The sequence below is a fragment of the Talpa occidentalis genome, unplaced genomic scaffold (genome assembly GCF_014898055.3).
Source record: "Talpa occidentalis isolate TD23 unplaced genomic scaffold, MPIMG_talOcc4v2.1 talOcc4.14, whole genome shotgun sequence".
NCBI lineage: Eukaryota > Metazoa > Chordata > Mammalia > Eulipotyphla > Talpidae > Talpa > Talpa occidentalis.
The window spans coordinates 28,217,016-28,240,523 of record NW_023601433.1 but is presented as its reverse complement, the minus strand read 5'-3'; the positions used below and the strand labels follow the sequence as shown (position 1 = coordinate 28,240,523).

General features: G+C 50.0%; 3 gene segments (V, D, J or C); all 3 read right to left on the bottom strand.

Annotated features, from left to right (window-relative positions):
* Positions 1-1,376: 1,376 nt before the first annotated feature.
* On the bottom strand, positions 1,377-1,860 carry LOC119245229 (immunoglobulin lambda variable 4-3-like). The segment is given in 2 exon segments: positions 1,377-1,699; positions 1,815-1,860. Coding segments are annotated over 2 exon segments (369 nt in total).
* A 5,868-nt stretch (positions 1,861-7,728) lies between these two features.
* Positions 7,729-8,459, bottom strand: LOC119244090 (immunoglobulin lambda variable 3-9-like). The segment is given in 2 exon segments: positions 7,729-8,036; positions 8,414-8,459. Coding segments are annotated over 2 exon segments (354 nt in total).
* Positions 8,460-16,525: 8,066 nt separating this feature from the next.
* LOC119245228 (immunoglobulin lambda variable 4-3-like) lies at positions 16,526-17,009 on the bottom strand. The segment is given in 2 exon segments: positions 16,526-16,848; positions 16,964-17,009. Coding segments are annotated over 2 exon segments (369 nt in total).
* Between the last annotated feature and the right edge of the window lie 6,499 nt (positions 17,010-23,508).

The following is a 23,508-nucleotide window of genomic DNA, read 5'->3' as shown; positions in this document are numbered from 1 at the left end:
TCCCATTTACATTCTCATCATCACGTCTACATCTGCCTGTTGGTCGAGAGGAGGCTCCTGTGTCACTTTACTCCAAATTATCACCCACAAACCCCAGGTAGTGTGGATGTGTGTGACGTCTGTGGAGTGTGACACATGTCCCTGCAGTCACCTGACACCGTCTCCTACAGTGGAATGACTGCAGGAAACCCCCACTGGAGGGGTGCATGGAGACCTTGTTTGGGACACAGTGACTATCAAATTTCGGTCAGAATAACTGGTCACTGGAGTGGGGAGAGAGGGAGGGTCTCTTTGCCCCATGACTCTGCGGTCCTGGTGTCAGAGGTCCCCGCAGGACTGAACCCTGATGTCCATCTTGGGTCCTGTTCCCTGCTCCCTGACCACTCCTCCCCAGCCCCTGCACCCTTTCTTCTTCAGCCCACTTAGGAGTCACCCAGACCCAGGCATCTACCAGACTCCCTTGGAGCTATAACCTTGTGAGACAGTCAACAGGGTCTGGCCTGATGCCCTCTGACCCAGCTAAGGTCAGGACTGGGAACAGGGACACTTAGTCACTATGCCTGCTATGGAAAATAGTGTGTCTAGTGACCTGCTCCTCACCCATTCCAGAACATTTGAGGTGGGTCCCCAACAAGGTTGAGACATGGTGGGTCTACATTTCTACCATGAGCATCCACTCTCCCTCATCCCTACTCCTGGGCTCCCTTGATGTGTCCTGGTCAGTCCTATAAAGTCCTGTGGGCAGATGTGGAGCCATTTTCAGCATCACAAGCTGATAATCTACCCCATTAGAGACTCCAGTGAGCCCCTATTCTCCTGCTGCACACCTTCTCACAGGCTCTTTGACGCCCAACTGGACCCTAGTCTGGACACTCCATGGGGCTCAGAACTCTCTGTCCAGCCTCCGTCGGAGTCAGATGTTTTCTGCTGAACCTCAGTCCTGACAGGAGTTCTGCTCCCTCCATGGGGACCCGGAGGCAGGATACTCCCTGCAGACAATTCGCTGAAACTCTGAGTGTCCACACTCTTCTCTGAGCAGAGCCCATGCTGTGGGCACAGGGCTGTGAGCCCTAGGGTATGGTCACTGTCCACACCCTCTCTCAGGGTCAGGATCCTCCTTGTCTCTCCCAGCATCACCCCACAGGCCTGAGGGAGGACACAGATGCTGTGTTGTCCACATGACCTCAGTGATGACGCGTTTCCCCTTGGTCCCCTGCTGTGTGAGAGGAGGTGAGAGCTACAAGATGAAAGGAGAAGAGCCAAGATCTCAGGGTCCTGCAGAGCGATGGTGAGTAACTCACCCTGAGCCCTGTGGGGGAGAGGGGCGGGGGAGGGAGGTTTTGGCCTCACTTCCCCTTTGTCTGTGTCACTGTGGCTTAACCGTATTGCCCACCAATAGTATAGTCTGCGCCACAGTAATACTCGGTCTCGTCCTCAGGCTGGATTTTGGAGATGGTCAAGTAGCGGTCAGCCCCTGAGCTGGAGCCTGAGAAGCGATCAGGGATCCCCTGACCCTTGCTGTGGCTTCCATCACTCTTCACATACATCAGATACCGCGGGGCCCTCCCTGGCAGCTGTTGATACCATTCGATTCCATAGTTGCTGTGCTCCCTGCTCAGGGTGCAGTTGAGCTTGGCTGAGGCTCCCAGGGAGGCAGATGCAGAAGGGGTCTGGGTCAGCACAGGCACAGCACAGAGACCTGGAGCAGAAAATGCAAGAATGATCCTGAGTGAGACTGGACAGATAATTCTCAAAATTGTGCTTGGAGGGAAATCCCATGCAAGGAGACCCCCGAGTGTCTGGGCTGCTCTGACCTGTGGAGACCATGAGGGGCAGGAGGTAGAAGGACACCCAGGCCATGGTGGAGGCTTCCAGGAGCTCTGCCCTGAGGCTGCCCAGCTGCACTGCCTCTCCAGGGTCCTGTCTTATCCTCCCTGCCTGCAGCTCCAGGAGGCGGGGCAGCCAATGCAAATCGCTCTCCAGTCCCCAGGGTGTTTGTCTCTGTCTTGTCTTAGTCCTGAGCCTAAGGGCCTCAAGCTGCTGCTTTCCTGGGGTCAGAAGAAGGACCAGGTGTGGGACATTGTGGGAGCTGGTTGTAGAGCAGAAGTGTCTTCAAAGGAGCATCAGTCATGCCTAGTGCACTTGAGCACAGCCCAGTGTCTAGACTGATTTGTGGCCCCAAGCCAGGACCACAACGCCCCCTGGTGCCCAGGATGAATGTCATCCTGCATGTGCTGACAGTCACCAGCATGACTGCTTCTGACCCTGATGGAGACCAGGCCCTGGGTGAGTGTGACGTGGGCCGCTCACCGGACACTCAAAATAACCCACTGCAGCCTCTGCTCCTGTTTCTTAATGGGAAAACTGGGAGAGGGTAAGTGATTTTTTCAAAATAACCAAGTGTATAGGATTGGGTTAGAACTCCTAACCTCCAAGCCCTTTATTCAGCCTTCTGCCCTGACCCTCACATGGCCCCAGGTCTTCCCTCTTCCCTTATCCCAGTCTTCTGGGCCCCTCCTGTCAGGATCCAGTTTCTGTATTCAGGAGTGTGTCCTCCCTGAGTCTATGCAGTGAACACTCAGCTGCTCACGGGGCTTGAATCTGATTCCCTGTCAGTTGTGAGTCTTTTTGTTCCCTGTGGGGCAGACAGCACAGACCCTGCATGGAAGGACACGGGGACCCAAGATACCTTCTCAGTCTCCTCGTGTCAGGCTCCTTTCCGCTCAAAATAGTGTGAGGATCCTCTTGCAAATGGGTCCAGGCCAGGGTGTTAGAACTGTCAGGAGGAACAGAAGTCATTTCTTTTTAATGTACAGTCTGAGAAGTGCACTTTCCCCTAATGTCCTGAACAAATGTATTTGTCCTCAGGCTCCCGCTGCTGAAAATGTACAATTGTGACTCACCGACACATGCTGAGACGCGACACCTGGACCCCCTGAGAGGCCCCTGTGCCCCTGAGCACAGACACCCCTGACACGCTGCTCTTCCCAGTTGTGTGTAAAGAGGTGACTGAGACTGGTCAGGGCCACAGCCTCAGGCCCGTCCATCCTGCTCCCAGCCGAGCACCCCACACAGCCTTCCCTGACACCTCCTCTCCTCCACGTGCCCCTCAGTCTCCAGGAGCTGCTGGCTCCTCAGGGCCAGTCCACACACCTTCACTCTGGGTCTCAAGGCAGCGTGTGGCCATTTGTTAGCACCATCCTGGGAGAACGGACTTTCCTAAAGTGACCTGAGCTTGGGAACGCGTCAACGATTTCTCTGTTGAGAGGACAAGTCATCCGACTTTAGTAACATTTCCTGATGATCAGCCACCACCTAGATCTATTCCAAAATATAACTATGATTTGTTTCATGATTTATGGAAATGACCTTCCCTCTGAAAGGGATTCTTCTTCCATAAGCCAAGTAATTTACAAGGACACTAAAGGGATTGTGAGGCTAGTACAAGTCCACATGCCTCATACAGGCCCAATTATGTTCCCATATGGGAATTCTGGGACAGAGAATCACCTGTGGGCTCAGCCTGTCTTCCAGTTCTGAGCTGAGTAAGTTGCACATCACTCCATGCCTCAGTTTGTCATGAGATATATGGGAATTACCTCCCTGAAAGGGATTGTTATACCATCGTATATGTAATTAACAGGGACACTTGTCATTCCTTATGCTGACTCATAATACAAGTGTTTGATGCTGACACTCAGTGTTAACATTATCATTGTATTGACTGTCTTGTCTTTGAGAGTGGGATTAGTGTGGACACATGTTATAACAATTCCCTCATTGCGGGTGGCCTCAGGATCGTGGTTTGCGAGGAGAGTGGAGTTGTCATTCCCCTTGCTGAGACCTCTGCTTTGATGGACCCTGGGTCTGCTTTGAGGGACCCTCCATCGCTCCTGTGTCTGAAGGGACAGTTGCCGCAAGAAAACTCACCCTCCCCTCACTTGGACTCCTGTGGTGACCTCAAGACATGGGGCTGTGGAGCATAAAATGTGGGCAATCCTGGAAGAGATGTGCTGTAGTTCTGAAATACCCACCATTTTTAAGAGACTAAATATAAAATAATGTAAATACAGTATATTTATACTGAATACCTATGAAAATAAAACATGTTTTGAGTATTTTAGTTAAAATTAATATGAACTACTTCTACCTGGTTCTCTATCTTTTAAATGCATAAACTGGAATATTTGGATTACATTTGTGGTTCACCTTTTATTTACATTAGACTGAGAGGCATGTCAAAGCCCCACTATCAGTCACTGACTTTGAAAGGCAGACACCCCAGCAGACATTCAGGAGAGTCCGTGTCTCAGTTTTGAAAGCTCAAGCAGAGCAGCGATGCAGGAGAGTTCCTTTTTCACCACATCCTTGCCAAATTTTGTTGTTGCTGGTATTTTTGATATGTGCCATTCTGACTGGTGTAAGGTGGTATCTCAGTGTGGTTTTGATTTGCCTTTCATTGATTATACGGGATGTTCAACATTTTTTCATATGCCTCTTGGCCATTTACATTTCCTCTTTGGAGAAAAGTCTTACATCTTTTAAATTCCTCTGCCCATTTCTTGACTGGATTGTTTATTTTGTTTTGTTTAGTCCTGTGGGTTCTAGGTATATCTTTGTGATCAGTCCCTTATCAGCTGAATGGAGTGCAAAGATTTTTCCCAATCAGTGGGGTGTCCCTCTGTTTTGGTTAATGTCTCTTTTTTTTTTTTTTTTTTAAAGATTTATTTTATTTATTTATTTATGCAAGCACTGGGTACAATCAAGCGCGGGAGGGTGAGAGAATTCACCAGAGCCAGAGCGGGGAGCAGAGCAGGCAGAAGGACCGAAGTACACTGCTGAGGGGAGCAGCGGGCGGCAGGAGAGGTCTGCGCGCCATGTGGGACCCTCCTCTGGTGGCCGGGGAGCAGCCGGGGGTCGAACCGGCGCTGCAGAGGCTGCGGGCAGCCTCGCAACCCAGCGCTCAACCCCTGTGCCACCAGGGAGGCCCTGGTTAATGTCTCTTTTGCTGTACAGAAGCTTTTCAGTTTGATGTAATCCCAGGTGTTTATCTTTTCCTTGACTTTCATTGTTGAGTGATGAGTCTTTAAAGATGTTATGGAGATGTATGTCTTGTAGTGTTTTACTTATATCTTCTTCTGTATACTTTATGGTTTCAGGTCTTATGTCCTGTTCTTTTATCCATTTTGAGTTTATTTTAGTCATGCTGTATGTATCAGGACCTAAGAGAGTTTAGGTTCATTCGCCAGTGTCCACTACCTATGATGTGATGTAGGAAAATGGACTTAAGCCAGACATTTTTCTGCCTCCCACTGCCAGCCTCTGTGGTTGTCACCTGTGGCCTTGTTTTCCTCCCGGGTCTCACTGCCCACACATGATAACGTGTTGGTGTGAAAAGTTCTTGGGTGCATGAGCATGGCGTATGAAAGGTCATGCAGACTGAGAGGCTTGAGCACGGGTCCCACATGCCTATATTTGTGGACACCGAGACCAAGAAGCAAGAACATGGGCGCCCTACCTACAAGTGCTGACACCCAGGGGAGATCATTATCACCAGAGTGAGATGAGATGAGATGAGACTGAGAGAGAAACTGAGAGGAGAACCAAGAGAGTATGGAGATTTATGTGGTGCTGGGACTCAGTGGTTGCCTGACTCTCAGCCCCACTGCCATGCTGCCTGCTGGTCTGTCGGTGCTCAGTTCCTTCCTTCATATTTGAAGGCCTATCACATCTATCCAGGGCTCCAAGACTATCTCTTCTGTCTGCTTGAATCTGCAGTGAACCTGACAGGCATGGGACACCCCCCCCCATATGTGGTTATAACTGAGACTCAGCTGGGAGATGATGCAGGGACCTCCTGACAGAGGCGGGGCCTGGGACCTGGCATCAGGGCGTCATTGGCCCCGAGTTTCTCAAAAAGGAGGCATCAGCTTGGGAAGGAGCTTCTCTCAGACTATGGACGCCCAAGAGGGCACATCTGTGAGCAGCCTGGGGCCCCCAGCAGCGGTGGTGGGGGATGTGTGTATGTGTGTGCCTGTGTTTGTGTGTGTTCCTGTGTGTGCGTGTGTATCAGGACCTAGGAGAGTTCAGTCATTCTCCAGTGTCCACTGCAATTGTTCCTGTTTTCATAATGTCAGAGGAGACACGGGAACGAGGGACTTTAGCAAGTCAATTAAGCTGAGGTTCCTGGGGATTTACTCAGAATATTTAGCCAACAGCTCCCAGGCACCACTCTAAGGAAATCCAAGAACCATGCCAACTTGTTAAATTCATAGCACAAGGCATCCATCAGGCTCCTGTGGCCTTGAAGCCTGAGGAGCCAGTGTCAGCACCTGAGCCTGGTCCTGAGCCGCCTCAGGTTTCAGATCAAAACTTGAACAAACAATCACCTGTAGCCACAGGTCTCCCTTGTCAGGCACTGCTCGCATCTAGACCATCCATCACATCCTCGCTTTGCTTCTGCCTCTTCCCCATAAAAGTATTTCCTCGTTTTGTTCTGGCAATTTCCTAACGGTTTAAATTTGGTGCTTATTGTTCAAATGGAATTTTCTAAAAAATGTTCCTCTCTCTTTCTTTTTCTCATTCCTTTTTCTACCATCCAAAGACCTGCAAGGGCCAGCCTGGCCCTGAGCCTAAATCCACCCCTTACACACAGGCTGCACAGTCTGCCTGGGGCCTTGTGCAGGCGAGCCTGGGGACCACAGATCTGGGACCAGGGTCCGAACTGCCCGTTGCTGTGTCTTCAACCTCCTGGTGCTGGAGGACAGTGTGACCCGGACAGTATGTGTGTCTCAGTTCCCCCATAAACCTGTGTTACTGTTAGTTCAAGTCACCAGGATCCTACACCTGATAGCACAGTCAGCCTCATCCTCGGACCGGGTCCCGCTGATGGTCAGGGTAGCTGAGTTGCCCAAGTTGGAGCCTGAGACCTGGTCAGGGATCCCTGAGGGCTGGTTGTTATCCTCATAAATGACAGTCACAGGGGCCGGTCCTGGCTTCTGTTGGTAGCAGTTAGCATATTCACCTCCAGTGTTGTCTCCCTGAAACGTCATCCTGGCCGTCTCTCCCAGAGACACCGACACTGAGGGTGGCTGAGTCAGCTCGTCGGAGACCACAGAGCCTGAAAGAGAGAAAAGGAGAGAGGGGTTAAAGTGCTGGAACCATTGCAAGAGCATCTCCGCTCTCCTGGCCTGGACTCGGATCCAGTGGTTGTCTATGTCCACAGTTTCCCCCTTCCTTCAGCCTCATCCTCAGTGCCAATTCTATAAGCCTCAGACCACAGGCCATGGAGTCTGAAATGAAGACATCATTGACAATTGTGATGACTGTCACTCAATTTTAGCTGATGGTGACTGATGCTCCCCATGTTACGTGAGGGCATCATTGCCCCTGAGTCTCTCAGAGAGGAGGCTTCATCCGAGAAACAGCTTCCCTCAGACCCTGGACTTCCATGAACGCTCAGGTGTGAGCAACCAGGGGCTCCCACAGTGTCCGAGGAGGTGCTCTGTGTGCGTGTGTGTGTATGTGTGTGTGTGTGTGTGCGCATTTCAAATCCTAAGAGGTGCTACATTCATTCTCCAGTGTAGGCAAGCGAAGGGGTGGCCTGGGCACTCAGATCTGGGGCCCGGGTCAGAGCTGCTCATAGCTGTGTCTCCATGCACTTGGGGCTGGAGGAGAGCGTGACCCAGACAGGGAAGGGGTTTGTGTCTCACTTCCCCATGGTCTTTGTCACTGTGGATGTTTACTGCTGCTGTCCCACACCTGACAGTAATAGTCAGCCTTGTCCTCGGCCCGGGCACCGCTGATGGTCAGGGTGGCTGTGTTCCCCGAGTTGGAGCCAGAGAACCGGTCAGGGATCCCTGAGGGCCCTGTGCTATCCTCATACATTACCATCACAGGGGCCTGGCCTGGATGCCACTGGTACCAGTGAGCATATTTATTACTTATGTTGTCTCCCTGACACGTCATCTTGACTGTCTGTCCCAGAGACACCGACACTGAGGGTGGCTGATTCAGCTCATAGGAGACCACAGAGCCTGCATGGAGACAAGGAGAGGGGGGTTAATGTGCAGGACCCATTCCCAGAGCATGTCCGCTTGCCTGGCCTGATTCAGATGCAGTGGTTTCTGCACCCCTGGGGGCCCCTTCCCTCAGTCTCATCCTTAGTGTCCTCTGAGCCTGGATGTGAATGACATTATGACATATGATTAAATTCCCCACCACTTCTCTTAGCAGGCACAGGCCCTCAGGGTCACACCAAACAGTGAGCACAGCGGGGGTCTACCCATACCAGGCCCCGCCTAAGCAGAATCATGAGATTCTGGCCCCCACAGGCAGCCCCACTGAGCACAGAGTCAGGGCCAGGCTGGTCCCTCAGCCTGAGCCTGGGGTGCAATGAGCCCATGTTAGGTACCTGTGCAGTGAGCTAGGAGGCCCAGGAGGAGAGAGGTCCAGGCCATGGTGGGGTCCCTGATCCTGCTCCCTGAGGCTGAGGCTGAAGCTGGGCAGAATCCCCCCAGGCCTGTCTTATCCCCTTGCTGGAGAGAGCTGCTGGGTATGCAAATCAGCCAGGGTCAGACTGCTGCTTGGGGAGCTTTGTGGTTTCAGAGAAGACTCAGGGATATTATTTTTAGAGTCCCCACCCTCAGCATAGGGATTCTGATTCTCTGCTGGTCTGGTTGAATCTCCTCCCCAGACTCTCTCCTGGCCTCTGTGCTGTAAGCCCTTTCCTGGGCAGAGCTCAGGATGGAGTCTGTCTGTGTTTTCTGGTTCTGGCCTGTAGGTGCCATTAGGAGGCTTAGTGAGGGAGTTCTCACCCCAGAGTGCAGTACCCAACAGCAGAACAGAATAAACCTCCTCTCTTGCACAGCACACGTAGCATCAGGGAGGCTTTAAATTTTCCTGCAGTTTGCCTGAGGCTGGTGATAGGGGCTGTGCCTCGGTATCCCCAAGTTTGCTTAGGTCAGATAGATATCATGTCCTCCCAGGAAATGCTTGGTGACCCCTTTGCAAACTCTAAAAGCAGCTGAGATGAATATTCACCCTAATTAAATGTATTTAATTCTTGTATAAGATATAAAATTATCAATTTATAATCAAGGGAACAAAAGTTTTTGGAGCAATCACAGGTGCCAGGCTCTCATCTAGGAGATGGAAAGTCTTCACAGTGGGTTGGATGAACCAGAAAATAAGAAGGATCTGGGATCTCATGGAATGGGTAGGTATCTGTGGAACAGGCATCTCATGCCAGAGTTATTGCAGGAGAAAAAAGAGCATCTTGTCTGTTCATTCCTCAGGTTGTTCTGTATTTGCTGGCTGGTGACCACCCATGGAAATGACCAAGCTGACTGGGAACAAAGGAGCAACCATCACGGTGGTCACACCATGGCGGACAAGCAGGCCTGGTCCTCATAACAACCACCTACCAGCTAGCAATTTCGCTAGACCCTCCCAAAGCAGACCCAACCAGCAGTGAACCCCAGAGACCTGTGCTCCCCCACAGCCCAGAGACTGCCATACCCCACCCCTTTAGCCTGTGTGTGTCCATTGGGAAAATGATTCACAAAAATCAATCATTTATTGATTAAAAATATATTTTTACTTTTTCTTCTTTTTCTTACACACACTCACACACACATGCACACACATCTTATCTTTTTAAAGAACAGTGCCCTGAGTTTGGCTCTTGTCCCTACCCCTGCATCCGCACAGCCAGTCTGCAGGGGGGACCTGCTCCCCATCAAGGCTGGTGGAGAGAGACTGGGCAGCATCTGAGCCCGGAGTGTTGGGATGTGGAGCCCTGTCCAGACCTGGGTTCTGAGGCAGCAGAACCCAAATGCCACCCTGGGCGGGCGCAGGGTCCTCTCTTGTGGACCCCAGGGTGGGAGAGTCTCCTCATGCTCCTGTGCAGAGATGAGGTCAGGCAACCTGAGCATGTACTACACATGACTGCCCCTTCAGCTGATTTCTAAATCAGTTGATACCAAAACACCCCTACTCAAAAGATAAATTATTTGGGGAAAAAATCCTCTCCATGTCTGGACTGATTTTTGTCTGGCTAGTGAAACTGTGTTAGGCTCATACTTTGTCAGCCCCGACTTTCCTCCTTTCTTCTGTCACTGCCGTTATCCTGTCTTAGCTCCCAGATGGGGGAGGCAGATGTGAGCCTTGAGTCTCCTGTGTCCTTGTCTGCCAGCTCAGAAACAACTCTTTCTATTGTCAGTAGTCAGAGTCAGAATATTGGCTTCCATGTGTGCTGGCAGTGAGACCATTGCTCTGCAACAGGGAACGTTCTGGGTTTTCTGAGGATGAAAGCCCATGACACACTCAGATGTCTATGATCAAAGCCAGTTCAGTCCCATTGTGACAGGTTTTCATGAGAGCTTTGGGGCAGTGATCAGTGTGTCATCAGGAGGAATCTGCAAGTGACATATCCGGGTCTCCAGCAGCAGAGCAGCGTAGAGGGAACCTCCAGGACCAGCCCTAAGGTGGGTGACTCAGGTGGGTTGAGTCCAGCCCCTTAGCTGATCCTGTTGGGATCCTGGGGTGAAGACAGGGGAGTGGTCACCTATCCTCCTCTTTGTATTGTTACCCATAATGTGGCCAGGTGGGGATAAAGGGCTTGCCTGTGCATCCTGACCTGGACATCTCTCGTAGGTCCACTAGTAACACTGAGGGCAGCGTGTGCACTAGACAGCAGAGGTCACACCAACATGAACACTGACACCCGGGGTGCAGTGTTACTCAGAGGCCTGGAAGGTGTTTCGCTGGAGACGGGATCAGGTGCCCAGTGGCCTTGGCATCACATGAGATCACACAGCTGTGAGGAGACTCCATAACTTTGTAGACAAATATTTGAAGAAAGAAAAGGTGATTTTTGAAATAAAATGTCAGAAATGGGATTTATCTCTCTTGTGGGGAAGGTTTTTAAATTTTTCACAAGTGTGAAATTTTGTCAGACTTGAGTTAAATACATTCCACCTTTTGTATCTACATCACTTATTTTGAGATATAATTCAAATACATTGTTTTAACCATGAAAGTCAATAAAATGCAGTAGGTTTTGGTATCTTTACCGTAGTGCTAGTATCACTACAATCAGTTTTACATAATTTTGACATTAAATGAACCCCATCCTTGAGTTCCTGCCTCTGGACAACCTAGTTCAAAGCAACCATGGGGGCCTCCCTGGTGGCGCAGCGGTTGAGCGCTGGGTTGCGAAGCTGCCCGCGGCCTCTGCGGTGCCGGTTCGATCCCTGGCTGCTCCCCGGCCACCGGAGGAGGGTCCCACATGGTGCACAGACCTCTCCTGCTGCCCGCTGCCCCCTCAGCAGTGTACTTCGGTCCTTCTGCCTGCTCTGCTCCCCGCTCTGGCTCTGGTGAATTCTCTCACCCTCCCGCGCTTCTGACTGTACCCAGTGCATGTATAAACAAAACAAACAAACAAACAAGCCAGCAAACAAATAAATAAAGCATGCCTCTATAAAAAAAAAAAAATTGCATTTAAAAAAAAAAAAAGAGAAAAAAAAAAAAACCAAAAAAACAAAGCAACCATGGTAAGTTTCTCTGTCTTTCTTTATATTTCTCTATTCAGGGCTTTATACAAGTAGAGCCGTGTGGTGTGTGGTCTTAATGCTGACTCCTGTCATTGCACAGTACCCCTGGCTTCACTCTCACTGGAGTATGGAACAGAATTTCATTCCACTTCATGGCTGAGGAATATTCTATGCTATTCACACACCATGGTGAGTCAATCCATTCATTCATTGACAGATTTTGGGGTGTTTCCACCATTTGCCTATTTGGAACACTAATCCTGCAACAAACATTTTATATGTATATATATTTTATATCATTCTTTCTTTTTTGTGTAATGCATGCTTTCTCCTCTCAGATGTAGTTCCCATGTACAAGAAACATTTTTATACAAGTTTTCTGTAGGTATATGTTTTTACTTTTTTTGGGGTCTATGCTGTGAACAGTGCTTTTGGACCATATGTTACCTTTAGAATTAGTCATTAGAGCAATCTCCAGACTGTTTACCAAAGTGGCTCTACCTTTTTCTTTCTGCTATGTATGAGAGTTTCAATTCTTCCAAAGTCATGTCATCACTAGTTATTATCTGTTTTACCACACGTATCGGTGTTAAAGTGGTTTTTAATTTTGGTTTTGAATTGCATTTCCTAATGACTGACAGTGGTGAGCACATCACAAGCTTATGGCTGTTTGCACATTTCCCCACAGAAAGATCTCCTTAGTTTGATTTTCTCTCTCATACAGGTCATGTTCTGTCTCTCATCATTTTGGTGCTCTGTGATTACCTGGACCATCACTACCTGTTTGGGTCCTGAGGGTTAGTCATGTGCTGTGATGAGTGTCCTTCTGGAGCACAGTTCCTGTTTCCCCAAGTTGTGTGCTGAGCTGAGTCCCTGCAGGGACATGCCACCTGGGTGCCATATTGGGCCAGCCTGTGGGTAGGGCTGTCAGAACTGCCAGACACTGGCACTTAGGATTTGACCCCAATTCCCCACTCAGGTGGGATCAGGGGTTGGTGCTGCGGGTACACATGTATCCCTTGGCTGCTTGGTGTAGCTGCAGAATGTGCCTGAGCCGAGGCTGTGCCCCGCTGCTGAAGACTAGGTTGTTGGGGCAGAGCACACACGTACAGGCTGAAGGGGTGGGGCCTGGCAGCTTCTGGGCTGTGGGGGAGCACAGGCTCTCTGGGGTCTACTGCTGGTGGCTCTGCTCTGGGAGTGTCTAGCGATTTTGCTAGACACAGGGGGTGTTTATCAGGGCTAGGTCTGCTTGTCTGCCAGGTGTGACTCAAATTGATGGTTGCTCCTTGGCTCCCAGCCAGCTTGGTCATTTCCATGGGTGGGCAGAGACCTCATGAGGGGCTTGCCTTCAGGGTCTGGGGGGTGAAGGGTGGGATCCAAGATGGCACCAACTCTACTGTTATTATCCAGTGGCCAGAGGCTGCCAAGATGGTACCTGCTGGTGACCTGGATTATATTTTCATTTTTTTTAAAGATTTATTTATTTATTTATTTATTTATTTATTTATTTATTTATTTATTTATACAAGCACTGGGTACAGTCAGCATGGAAGGGTGAGAGAACTCACCAAAGCCAGAGCAGGGAGCAGAACAGGCAGAAAGAGTTAAGTACACTGCTGAGGGGAGCAGCAGGCGCGGCAGGAGAGATCTGCTGTGCCATGTGGGACCCTCGCCGCCAGCCAGGGATTGAACTGGTGCTGCAGAGGCTGCGGGCAGCTTCACAGCCCAGAGCTCAACCGCTGCGCCACCGGGGAGGCCCATATTTTCATATTACTTGTCTCTCAGGCCAGGCTTTAAATGTGCTTACATGCAGGTCAAACTGAAATGATTTTTTTGTGTCCCAAACTCAAACTGAGTCTGATCAAAGTCTCTTTAGGGCTCAATCTTTGTCTCTGGTTCTCCTCGGCTTCCTGTGCTCTCTTCTGTGTGGCCTCAGTTTCAGGGGCTTATCTTCCTTGTTGTTAGTCCAGAGTGTAGTGGAGAAGTCCCACACCTCAGCAATGTCTTTCCTACTCTCCCCATGGCCCCAGCAGTGGGGTGTCTTCCTTAGTGAGAGCCTCTCTGTCTCACCTATCATCCGGGTGTGCCTTTTTGTCCTCCGGTGTGTTAGACTCTCTCCAGGCTTCAGGTCTGCTTCTGTACATATGCAGGTGGAGATATTTTGTGGTGTGGGAGGAGGGAAGGATAAGCTCTCCCTAGTCTGCCATCTTGGGGAGCCTCCTCCTTTATTGATGTTTCAAGTTAATTGGAGCAAAGTGCCATAAACCAGCGCAAAGAGAGAAACCGGAGGTGACTGTGGTGTCTGTGAGGGTCCCGGGCACGGTCTGCGCACAGGACCTGACTCTGGGTTGGATGCTCGTCGCCTCCTCTTGGAGGTACATCCTGTCACAGAAGGACTCTCAGTGGGCGGAGCTGTTACCTGAGGGGTGAGAATCCACCTCGCTCTGGAGAGAGTCTTCTAGAGGGGCTGCAGATACCCCCTCCAGGGCAGGGGAGGGGCAGACACCATCACATGCTGGAGCTGACCTGTGAGGCTGTTGGAGTCGGAGATGGTGGAATTTACACCTCGTGCAGCAACAGACTCACATCATTTTGTTTTATGGTCACTAAAGGATAAAGACAGGCAGACACCAACACACACACACACACACACACACACACACACACACACACACACACACACACACACACACTCTGTCTCTCTCAGCCATATCAGCTCCACAGTGACTCCACGTGCAGTGAAGGTGACATGTTCCAGGTACTTCTGGATTCACATGTCAAGATCTCATCTGGCTTAAACATTCCTCCAATCTGACAGTGATGTCATGACCTCCGTTTTCGAGACTCTGCTAAAGTCACAATAGTACTTTAAAAAATGATGAGTTTACTTTATTAGTTGATTGTATCTACATCTTTTCACAAGGTGACACAGTGACTTAAGATTCTGACCTGATGTGTTTACTGGTGGTGACCCATTGACCATACTCATACCCACACATTTGTACATGGGTGTCTACCTAGCACAAGTAATTTTGACATAAACTCTCACCAATAAAGTTTGACTCAACAAACACATCTTTTTTTTTTTTTTTTTGAAGATTTATTTATTTATTTATACAAGCACTGGGTACAGTCAGAAGCGCGGGAGGGTGAGAGAATTCACCAGAGCCAGAGCAGGGAGCAGAACAGGGAGCAGAACAGAGAGAAGGACCGAAGTACACTGCTGAGGGGAGCAGCGAGCGGCAGGAGAGGTCTGCGCGCCATGTGGGACCCTCGCCGGTGGCCGGGGATTGAACAGGTGCTGCAGAGGCTGCGGGCAGCTTCGCAGCCCAGCGCTCAACCTCTGTGCCCCCAGGGGAGGCCCTCAACAAACAAATCTTTAAGCCTATTTTAAGTTTTGGAAAAATCCTAGCAGGACAACTGTCCTCCAGACTGCTCAGCAGTCACTTTAGCAGGACAAGAGCTGCCTGTGGTCTCCTACTGCCCCTGCCCTTGTCATAATGTGACCATGAGAATCATGTCTCAATGGCTCTTAATCCCTGTCTGACCTAGGATTGGCCGTGGCAGCTTCTTCCCTGGTTGGCATCCAACCGAAAGCACAGGCAATGACGTTCATCTCCCTCCCTTGTACATTCAGTCCTTACTGTCTGTCCACACGAGGCTACTGTGTCATATTTTTCCAAATTATAGCCCAAGTCCCCAGTGGGTGTAGATGTGTGTGATGCACATGGGGTGTTGACATATGTCCTCTGGCTCCCTATCCTACAATGGAGGACTGCAGGAAATGCCCCACTAGAGGCGTCTCTTGAACACGTTGTGACACAGAAACTTCAAATCCTCAGTCAGAAACAACTGGTCATTGGGGTGGGGAGGGTGGGGAGGCTCTAAGCCTTGTGACTCTATCCTTCTAGTGTCAGCAGTCCCTACAGGAATGAGCCCTGATGTCCGTCTCGAGTGCAGCTCCACTGCTCCCTGTCCACCCCTCCCCAGACATCAGCACCCACCCACTCCTACCAACTTGGGAGTCACCCATGCCCCAGGCAGCTCCAGGACTTCTAACCTTAGACCTGTGCCCTCATGAGACCAGTTTGCAGGGGTCCATGTTGATCACCTTGACCCATCTCAGGTCAGGGTTTGGGACCAGGGTCACTATGTCCACTGCAGAGAATCACAATGTGCAGCAACCTGCTCCCCACCAACCAAATGCACTTAGGTGGGTCCCCCACAAAACTGAGACATGGTGGGGACCACATTTCTACCTTGTCATCATCCACTCTCCCATCCCAGATGTTCCCAGTGACATGTCCTGGTCAGTTTCTAGAAAGTCATGTGGGCAGATGTGGAGCAATTTTGGGCACCACAAGCTGAGAATCTATCACATTAGAGACCCCAATGTGCCCCTATTTACCTGATGCAGACCTCCTTACAGCACCTTGATGTCAAACAAGACCCCAATCTGCATTATCTATGGGCTCAGAATGCTCTGTCCAGTCTCCCCTTGGTCAGATGTTTTTTGCTGACCCTCAGTCCTGACAGGAATCCTGCTCCCTCCACAGGTACCAGGAGGCAGGATACTTCCTGCAGACAATTCCCTGGGCCCCTGAATCTCCACACTCTTTTCTGAGCAGAGCCCATAGTGTGGGCACAGGGCTGTGACCTCTGGGGACATGGTCATTGGCTCCACATCTCTCATGGTCAGGATATTCCTGTATCTCCCAGCATCACCCCACAGGCCTGAGGGGAAGACACAGATACTGTGTTGTCCAAAAGACCTCAAAGATTACCTGTGTCCCTTGCTGTCCTGCCTTTGGGGGAGGAGGAAGTCAGAACCACAGGGTTTGAAGGAGAAGAGGAAAAATCTTCAGGTCCTGCAGGGAGATGAGGAGTAGCTCACCCTGAGCCCTGTGGGGAAGAGAGGACGGGGGAGGGAGGTTTTGGCCTCACTTCCCCTTTGTCTGTGTCACTGTGGCTTAACCGTATTGCCCATCAATTTTATAGTCTGCGCCACAGTAATACTCAGTCTCATCCTCAGGCTGGATGTTGGAGATGGTCAAGTAGCGGTCAGCCCCTGAGCTGGAGCCTGAAAAGCGATCGGGGATCCCCTGCCCCTTGCCGTGGCTTCCATCACTCTTCACATACATCAGATACCGTGGCGCCCTCCCTGGCAGCTGTTGATACCATATAATGTAGTAGTTGCTGTGCTCCCTGCTCAGGGTGCAGGTGAGCTTGGCCGAGGCTCCCAGGGAGGCAGATGCAGAAGGTGTCTGGGTCAGCACAGGCACAGCACAGAGACCTGGAGCAGAAAATGCAAGAATGATTCTCAGTGAGACTGGACAGATAATTCTCAAAATTGTGCTTGGAGGGAAACCCCAGGCAAGGAGACCCCTGAGTGTCTGGGCTGCTCTGACCTGTGGAGACCATGAGGGTCAGGAGGTAGAAGGACACCCAGGCCATGGTGGAGGCTTCCAGGAGCTCTGCCCTGAGGCTGCCCAGCTGCACTGGCCTCTCCAGACTCCTGTCTTATCCTCCCTGCCTGCAGCTCCAGGAGGTGGGGCAGCCAATGCAAATCTCTCTCCAGTCCCCAGGGTGTGTGTCTCACTCTTGTCTGAGCCCCGAGCCTAAGGGCCTCAAGTTGGTGATTTCCTGAGGTCAGAAGAAGAGCCAGCTGTGTGTTTCATTGTGGGAGTTGATTTTACAGCAGAAGTGTCTTCAAAGGGAGCATCAGTCATGCCCAGTGCACATGAGCACAGCCCAGTGTCTGGACTAATTAGGTCTCCAAACCAGGACCACAGCACCCCCTGGTGCCCAGGATGAATGTCATCCTGCATGTGCTGACAGTCACCAGCATGACTGCTTCTGAGCCTGATGGAGACCCAGCCCTGGGTGTGTGTGACATGGGCCCCCTCACCAGACACTCGAAATAACCAACTGCAGCCTCCAATCCTGTCTACTAAGTGAGGAACAGGGAGAGGCTAAGTGATTTTCTCTAAATACCCAAGAAGTAATGGATAGGCTAGAATTCCCACTCAGAGCCCATTGTTCACCCTCCTGCCAGCCCCTCACTGGGCATCATATTTTCCTCCTTCCCTCATCCCAGGCCTCCTGGGCCCTCCTGTCAGGACCCAGCTTCTATATTCAGAATCTGTCCTCCCTGCATCTATGCAATGAATACTCAGATGCTCACGGTGCTGGAATCTGATTCCCTGTCAAATGTGAGTCTGTCTGTGCACAGAGGTGGGGACCCTCGTCTGCTCCCTCTGGTGCAACCAACACAGACCTTGTGTGGGTGGGACATGCGACATGAGACCTTGGTCAGGCAACACGGGTCAGACTCCTTTGCTGATATTTTAGGATGAGGATCCTTTTCCAACTAGGTCAAGGCCTTGACTTCTGGAGAACTGTCAGATAGGGACAGAAAGATTTGTTTCTAAGGTATAGCCTTAGCCTGTAACTTGTGCACTGTCCCCTAATGTCCTGAACAAATGTATTTGTCCTCAGGCTTCTGCTGCTGAAAATGCACAACGTACATTTTGTACAACTGACACATGTTGAGATGCTGCACCTGGACCCCCTGAGAGACCCCTGTGCCCCTGGGCACAGACACACCTGACACGCTGCCCTTCCCAGTTATGTGTAAAGAGGTGACTGAGACTGGACAGGGCCACGGCCTCAGGCCTGTCCATCCTGCTCCCAGCCGAGCACCGCACACAGCCCCTCCCCTGATGCCTCCTCCCCTCCACATGCCCCTCAGAGTCTCCAGGGGCTGCTGGCTCCTTAGGGCCAGTCCTCAGCCATTGTTTCTGGGTCTCAGTGTAGCGTGTGGCCATTGTTAGCACCATCCTGGGAGAATGGAATTTCCTGAAGTGACCTGAGCCTGGGAACTCGGCTAAGATCTCTCTGTGGAAAAGGACAAGTCGTCCGATTTCAGTGACATTTCCTGAAGAACATCCAAACCTAGATCAATTCCAAAATAATTTTTTATGAGATTTACAGATTGACCTTCTCTCTGAAAGGGATTCTGCACCACAATAGAAATAATTCTCAAGAACACTTGTCATTCCTTTCACTGATGCAGAATACAAGTGTTGGGTGCTGACACCCATGTTGAAATGTGTCATTGTACTGAATGTCTTGTCTTTGAGCAAGGATCAGCGTGGACACATGTTACAACATTCCCTCATTGCTGGAGCCTCAGTACCCAGATATGCGTGGGGAGCGGAGCTGTCCTTCCCCACATGAGCCCTGCTTCATGGGACCCGCCACTCCACTGGAGCCTGTGAGAGCAGCTGCAGGGACAGATGCTCAGGGTTTGTCTCAATTAGAAGCTTCGCCGTTTTCTGCTCTGTCTCGTGTTCGCATTGTTTTCATGAGGATTCTACTCGTGTTTGTTCCTGTGCAGATGAGTCTTTCTGGGTCTCCACTGGGGAGTCTCTCCTTAAACTGTTCCTTCCGGCGTGGGTAGAGCTGTGTTCCTCTTTTCCCTTTAGCTCTTGATTTGCTAAACACCAAGCTCTGCATATTAATAGTTTTTTACCAAATTTGGAATATCTTTGGTCGTTTCTCTTTTTTCTCTTTTCCAAATACTTGTTCTATCCTCCATTCCCTCCCAGCTTTCTCCCTAGTGTCATCACTTACACATTTGGACCCTTGATGCTGTCCTGCATCTCAAATACCTGTCATTTCTCACTCTTTTTCTCTTGGTGTCAAAGAATGTTTCTGATTATTACATCATAAAGTTCAGTCATCTTTACATTTGAATCGAGTAATATTCTGACAATGTCCTCCATCATGTATTGAAATCTCACAGAGTATCACGTATTTCTAGAATGTCAATTGTGCTCATATTTTAATGTGCCCCATGTCTTATTTGCATGTTCACTCATCTGCTGCTCTCAGAACAGTGAAACATTTTCATGATAATAGTCTCCATGTCTAGATACATGACCTCCAGAAAATTTCACCTTCAGGATGGGCTCCTTGAGTTTTGTATTATTAGGGCAAATATATTCCTGATTCTCATGGGCAATTTTGTGCAATGTCCCTTGTTATATACTCCAGACCTGTATTTATCTCTATGGTTTATTTTTTGTTTTTACATTTTATTTCTGCAAATTTATTGGACACATTCAATCCTCACTCACAACTTGCTTTTTTAATCTCTTTAAGAGTTACCAGACCAGTGTAAAGTTTGGAGCAAAGTGCTCCTGACCAGAAACCAATGCCTTAATAGGATTTGTCTTTCTCACCAGGGGACAAGCGTGTATGACTGTGTGTTCCTGTGGTGTGCCTGTGTGTTTGTGTATGTGTGTGTGTGTGTGTGTGTGTGTAATTCATGCATGAAGCTCCCTCTGATGTCTTAGGGCAGTTATTCCCCCTGCCCATCCTTTTTTTCTCCCTCACCCTTGTGCTTGTCATTGCTCTTAGAATCTTTGATCAAGTCCACAGCTGCTGTCTGCAGTTTCTCGTGCTCCTCACTCTCACTCTTTCCATCTTGGTCCTCAATCCCCATGAAGACTGCGGTCAAGGGCACACCAAGGAACCCCTTCCAGCAGTCCTAAATCCATTCAGGACTCACATCTGCAAAGAATGCACAGGACTTGTGCATGTGCAAAAGAGCAGGGACTTGGGTCAGGGCACTTTTGCCTGTGTCTCCATCTTCTTGGGGCTGCAGGAGAGTGTGACCCAAATGGGGAAGGGATTTATGTCTCACTTCCCCATGGCCCCATGTCACTGTGGGATGTTTACTGCTGTCATCCGACACCTGACAGTAATAGTCAGCCTCAGCCTCAGCCTGGGTCCCACTGATGGTCAGAGTGGCCTTGTTCCCCGACCTAGAGGCTGAGAATTGGGCAAGGATCCCTGAAGGCCTATGATATAAATTAATAATGAGAGGCACAGGGTCCTGGCTGAGCTTCTGCTGGTACCAGTTAGCATATCGGTTTATTCCTTGGCAGGTGATCGTGGCCGTCTGTCCCAAGGCCACAGAGACTGACTGTGGTTGACTCAGCTCAGCAGTGACAACTGAACCTGCAAGAGGAGAGGAGAAGAGAGGTGAGTGTGAGGATGAGGGTCATTCCCAGAGGGCACAGCCGCTGCTGCATCCCCTGTGCTGAGCTGAAGGCCAGGCCCAGCCAGTTCCCTGGTTTCTGTGTGGGCTGATCCCTAGGGCGAGGATGTAGGACAGCGGGAGCCAGGAGCAGGAGCTTGTCATCCATCATCTGGAAACACCAATGTAACCTGATGAGAGGGTGTCCCCATGTGCCGCCAGATAGGCTGAAGTAGAAAATAGGGACCCCAAATGCTAGCAGAGTGAGGAGCAGTGGGGACCTCACGAATGACTGATGGTTTGAAATTAACCACAACTCTGGAAAGTGTTTTCAGGCCACCGAAGGATCAAAACTTGCATTTCCCCCACCTCTGGTCCTGGGTCACATCTCTAGGGCCCCATGGCTGACTTTCCCCACTTCAGCTGCCACAGAAGGAAGGGGTGCACTTATTCCAGAAGGGAAGAGAACTAGAGAGGGTGAGTGAAGTTCTCACGTTCACCTTTGGAGAACTGGGAAGAGCAGGACCTGAGAGGGCCAAGGTCAGAAATGACACTATTCTGGGTGAACCAGAAAGAGCCTGGGTTGAGGAAGGGGAAATCCTGGCAAAGGGCCAAGTCTGGGGCCCACAAATGCAGACAGCTTCTCACTGACAGTTGCTCCCACTACCCGATAGGGTGCTGCTGCTCTGTGTCTGGGGCAGCTCAGGCACATGGGCCTGGTCAGTAACCTCCTCTCTTTGGGCCTGGTCAGTAACCCCAGGAAAAAACAGTCCAGACTGATGGAGCTAGAGTGGTCTTTTCATCATCTTTGTCTGCAATATCCCTGAGGATTGCTCAGGTCCTGGGGATGCAGTGCAGACAAGCTCTTCAATCTCCTGCTCATGTTTTAGTAGTTGATAAGAGATGAAGATGTAATAATCTGTCATCAGTCGGATGCCACCTGAGTCATGCAAGATTCCACTGCCCCTCCATGATCTTGGACCCTATAAATCCCACATCAGCTCTGGGGCTTGTCAGCACAGTGCTTGGAGGAAGATCTGGTTTTTCTTTATAAAAATGTGCACAGCTGACATTTGTACATTATCCTCAGGGTTCTGAAGAGGCATTTCCTGGAGGGTCGGGAATGGTCCCACCTAACTCTCACCCAAGATCACAACTGGGACGAAGTCTTCTCACTTTTGTACAACGTCATCTGCACACAATGTGTTTTTATGGAATAAAATAAGGACTATAATTTATCTCTCTGAGAAACTTGTTTTTGAGTTACACACTCATGACTTGAAATGAGTGTGCCTTTTTGTGTTCACATCACACTTATGAGATGTAGTTCCAACACACATGCACTGTAGCAAGTGCACATGTAAATTCAATGTTTTGTGGTATCCACAGATGTTCTAATTAACAATATTTCAGCCAAATTACAATATTTCATCACTAAAAAGCACCCCACTGCTCATCTCTTGCTCTTGCTCCCCACACCCCAATTCTAAAATAAAATTGCTGTATCCTGCTGTATCTATACATTTCTCCATTCAAGATTCTGAAACGAATGGAATCAATACTATGTGGTCCTGCAAGTTACTCCTTCACTGCACATTGTGTTCTAGGTTCTTCCATGTAGTGACATGTGGCAGGACTTCATTCCAGTTTATGGCTGAATAATAGTCTACATTAGGAACATACCAGTCTGTCATCCTTTACCCAGGATGACATTTGATTGTCTGCACCACACGTGTAACAGGCATGACAGTGTTGTTGTGGGGAGTCACCCTTCCCTTTCCCATTCATGCAGGTGCACAGGACACATGTCTTCTTATGATGCTAAGTCTCCCGATTAAAGGTGACTGCCACCTTTAATCACTGCAGTCACTCCAAGGGAGCCCCCCTGGGCTGGTGATCTTGGGGTTTCAGCTGTTGCAGGTGTCTGCATTCCCCTTCCTGCAAGATCATAGCTGAGTGCATGTAAAAACATTTTTCTGTGTGGGCTTGAGCTCAGATCATAACCTCAGTGCTGTGAGTTACTACGTCTCTTCTGTGAACCCCCAGTGTGAGATTCTCTGTTACTAAAGCCCAAGGAAACTGACATGGTCACTCCAAGATCTCTGCACTCAAGTGTCTGCAGTCACTTCTTCCAGAACCCTCTGTCTCTGGCATCACCAGTCCCAGGGATTAACCTGCTGCCATGTGCTTCCCTCCCTGGGGTCTGAGCCTCAGCAGGAAGCTATCAGGAGACTATCTCCAGTGCCCAGGCAGCAAACCATCCTTTGGTGCCTGAGACCTCTGTCCCTCTGCCTGCTCCTTCTGGGGTCACAGTGGTGAGCGATGTCCATGGTGTCCAGGTTCCTGTCCTTCCGCCAAACATTCTCCCATTTCCGTGGGAATTATCAGCATGACTGTGAAGAACAATCACTACTTTATTGGGAAATGTGCACAATCTCACAGGTGTGTCCACCACAAGGCTGACACATGGTGGGGTCCAATTTCTCCCACATCAGTGTCTACTCTCCCCCATCCCTGTTGCTGGACTCCCAGTGAGGTGTCCTGGTTATTTCCTAGAAATTCCTGTGGGCAGATGTTGAGCCATTTGATGCACCAACAGCTGCAAATCTACCATATTAGAGAACCCAGTGTGCCCCCTATTTGTCCTGATGAAGACCTCCTCACAAGTATCGATACTCAACTGGACCCCAGTCTGGAATCTCCATGGGGCTCAGAACTCTCAATCCAGCCTCCCCAGGGATCAAATGTTTTCTGCTGAATGTCAATTCTGAAAAGTGGTAGGACCCTCCCTGCATACATTTCCCTGGAACTCTGAGACTCCAGACTCTTCTCCTACTCAAGCTGTGGGTACAGGGCTGTGACTCTTGGGGATATGACATGATCATGAAAGGTCAATGCAGGGGCCAG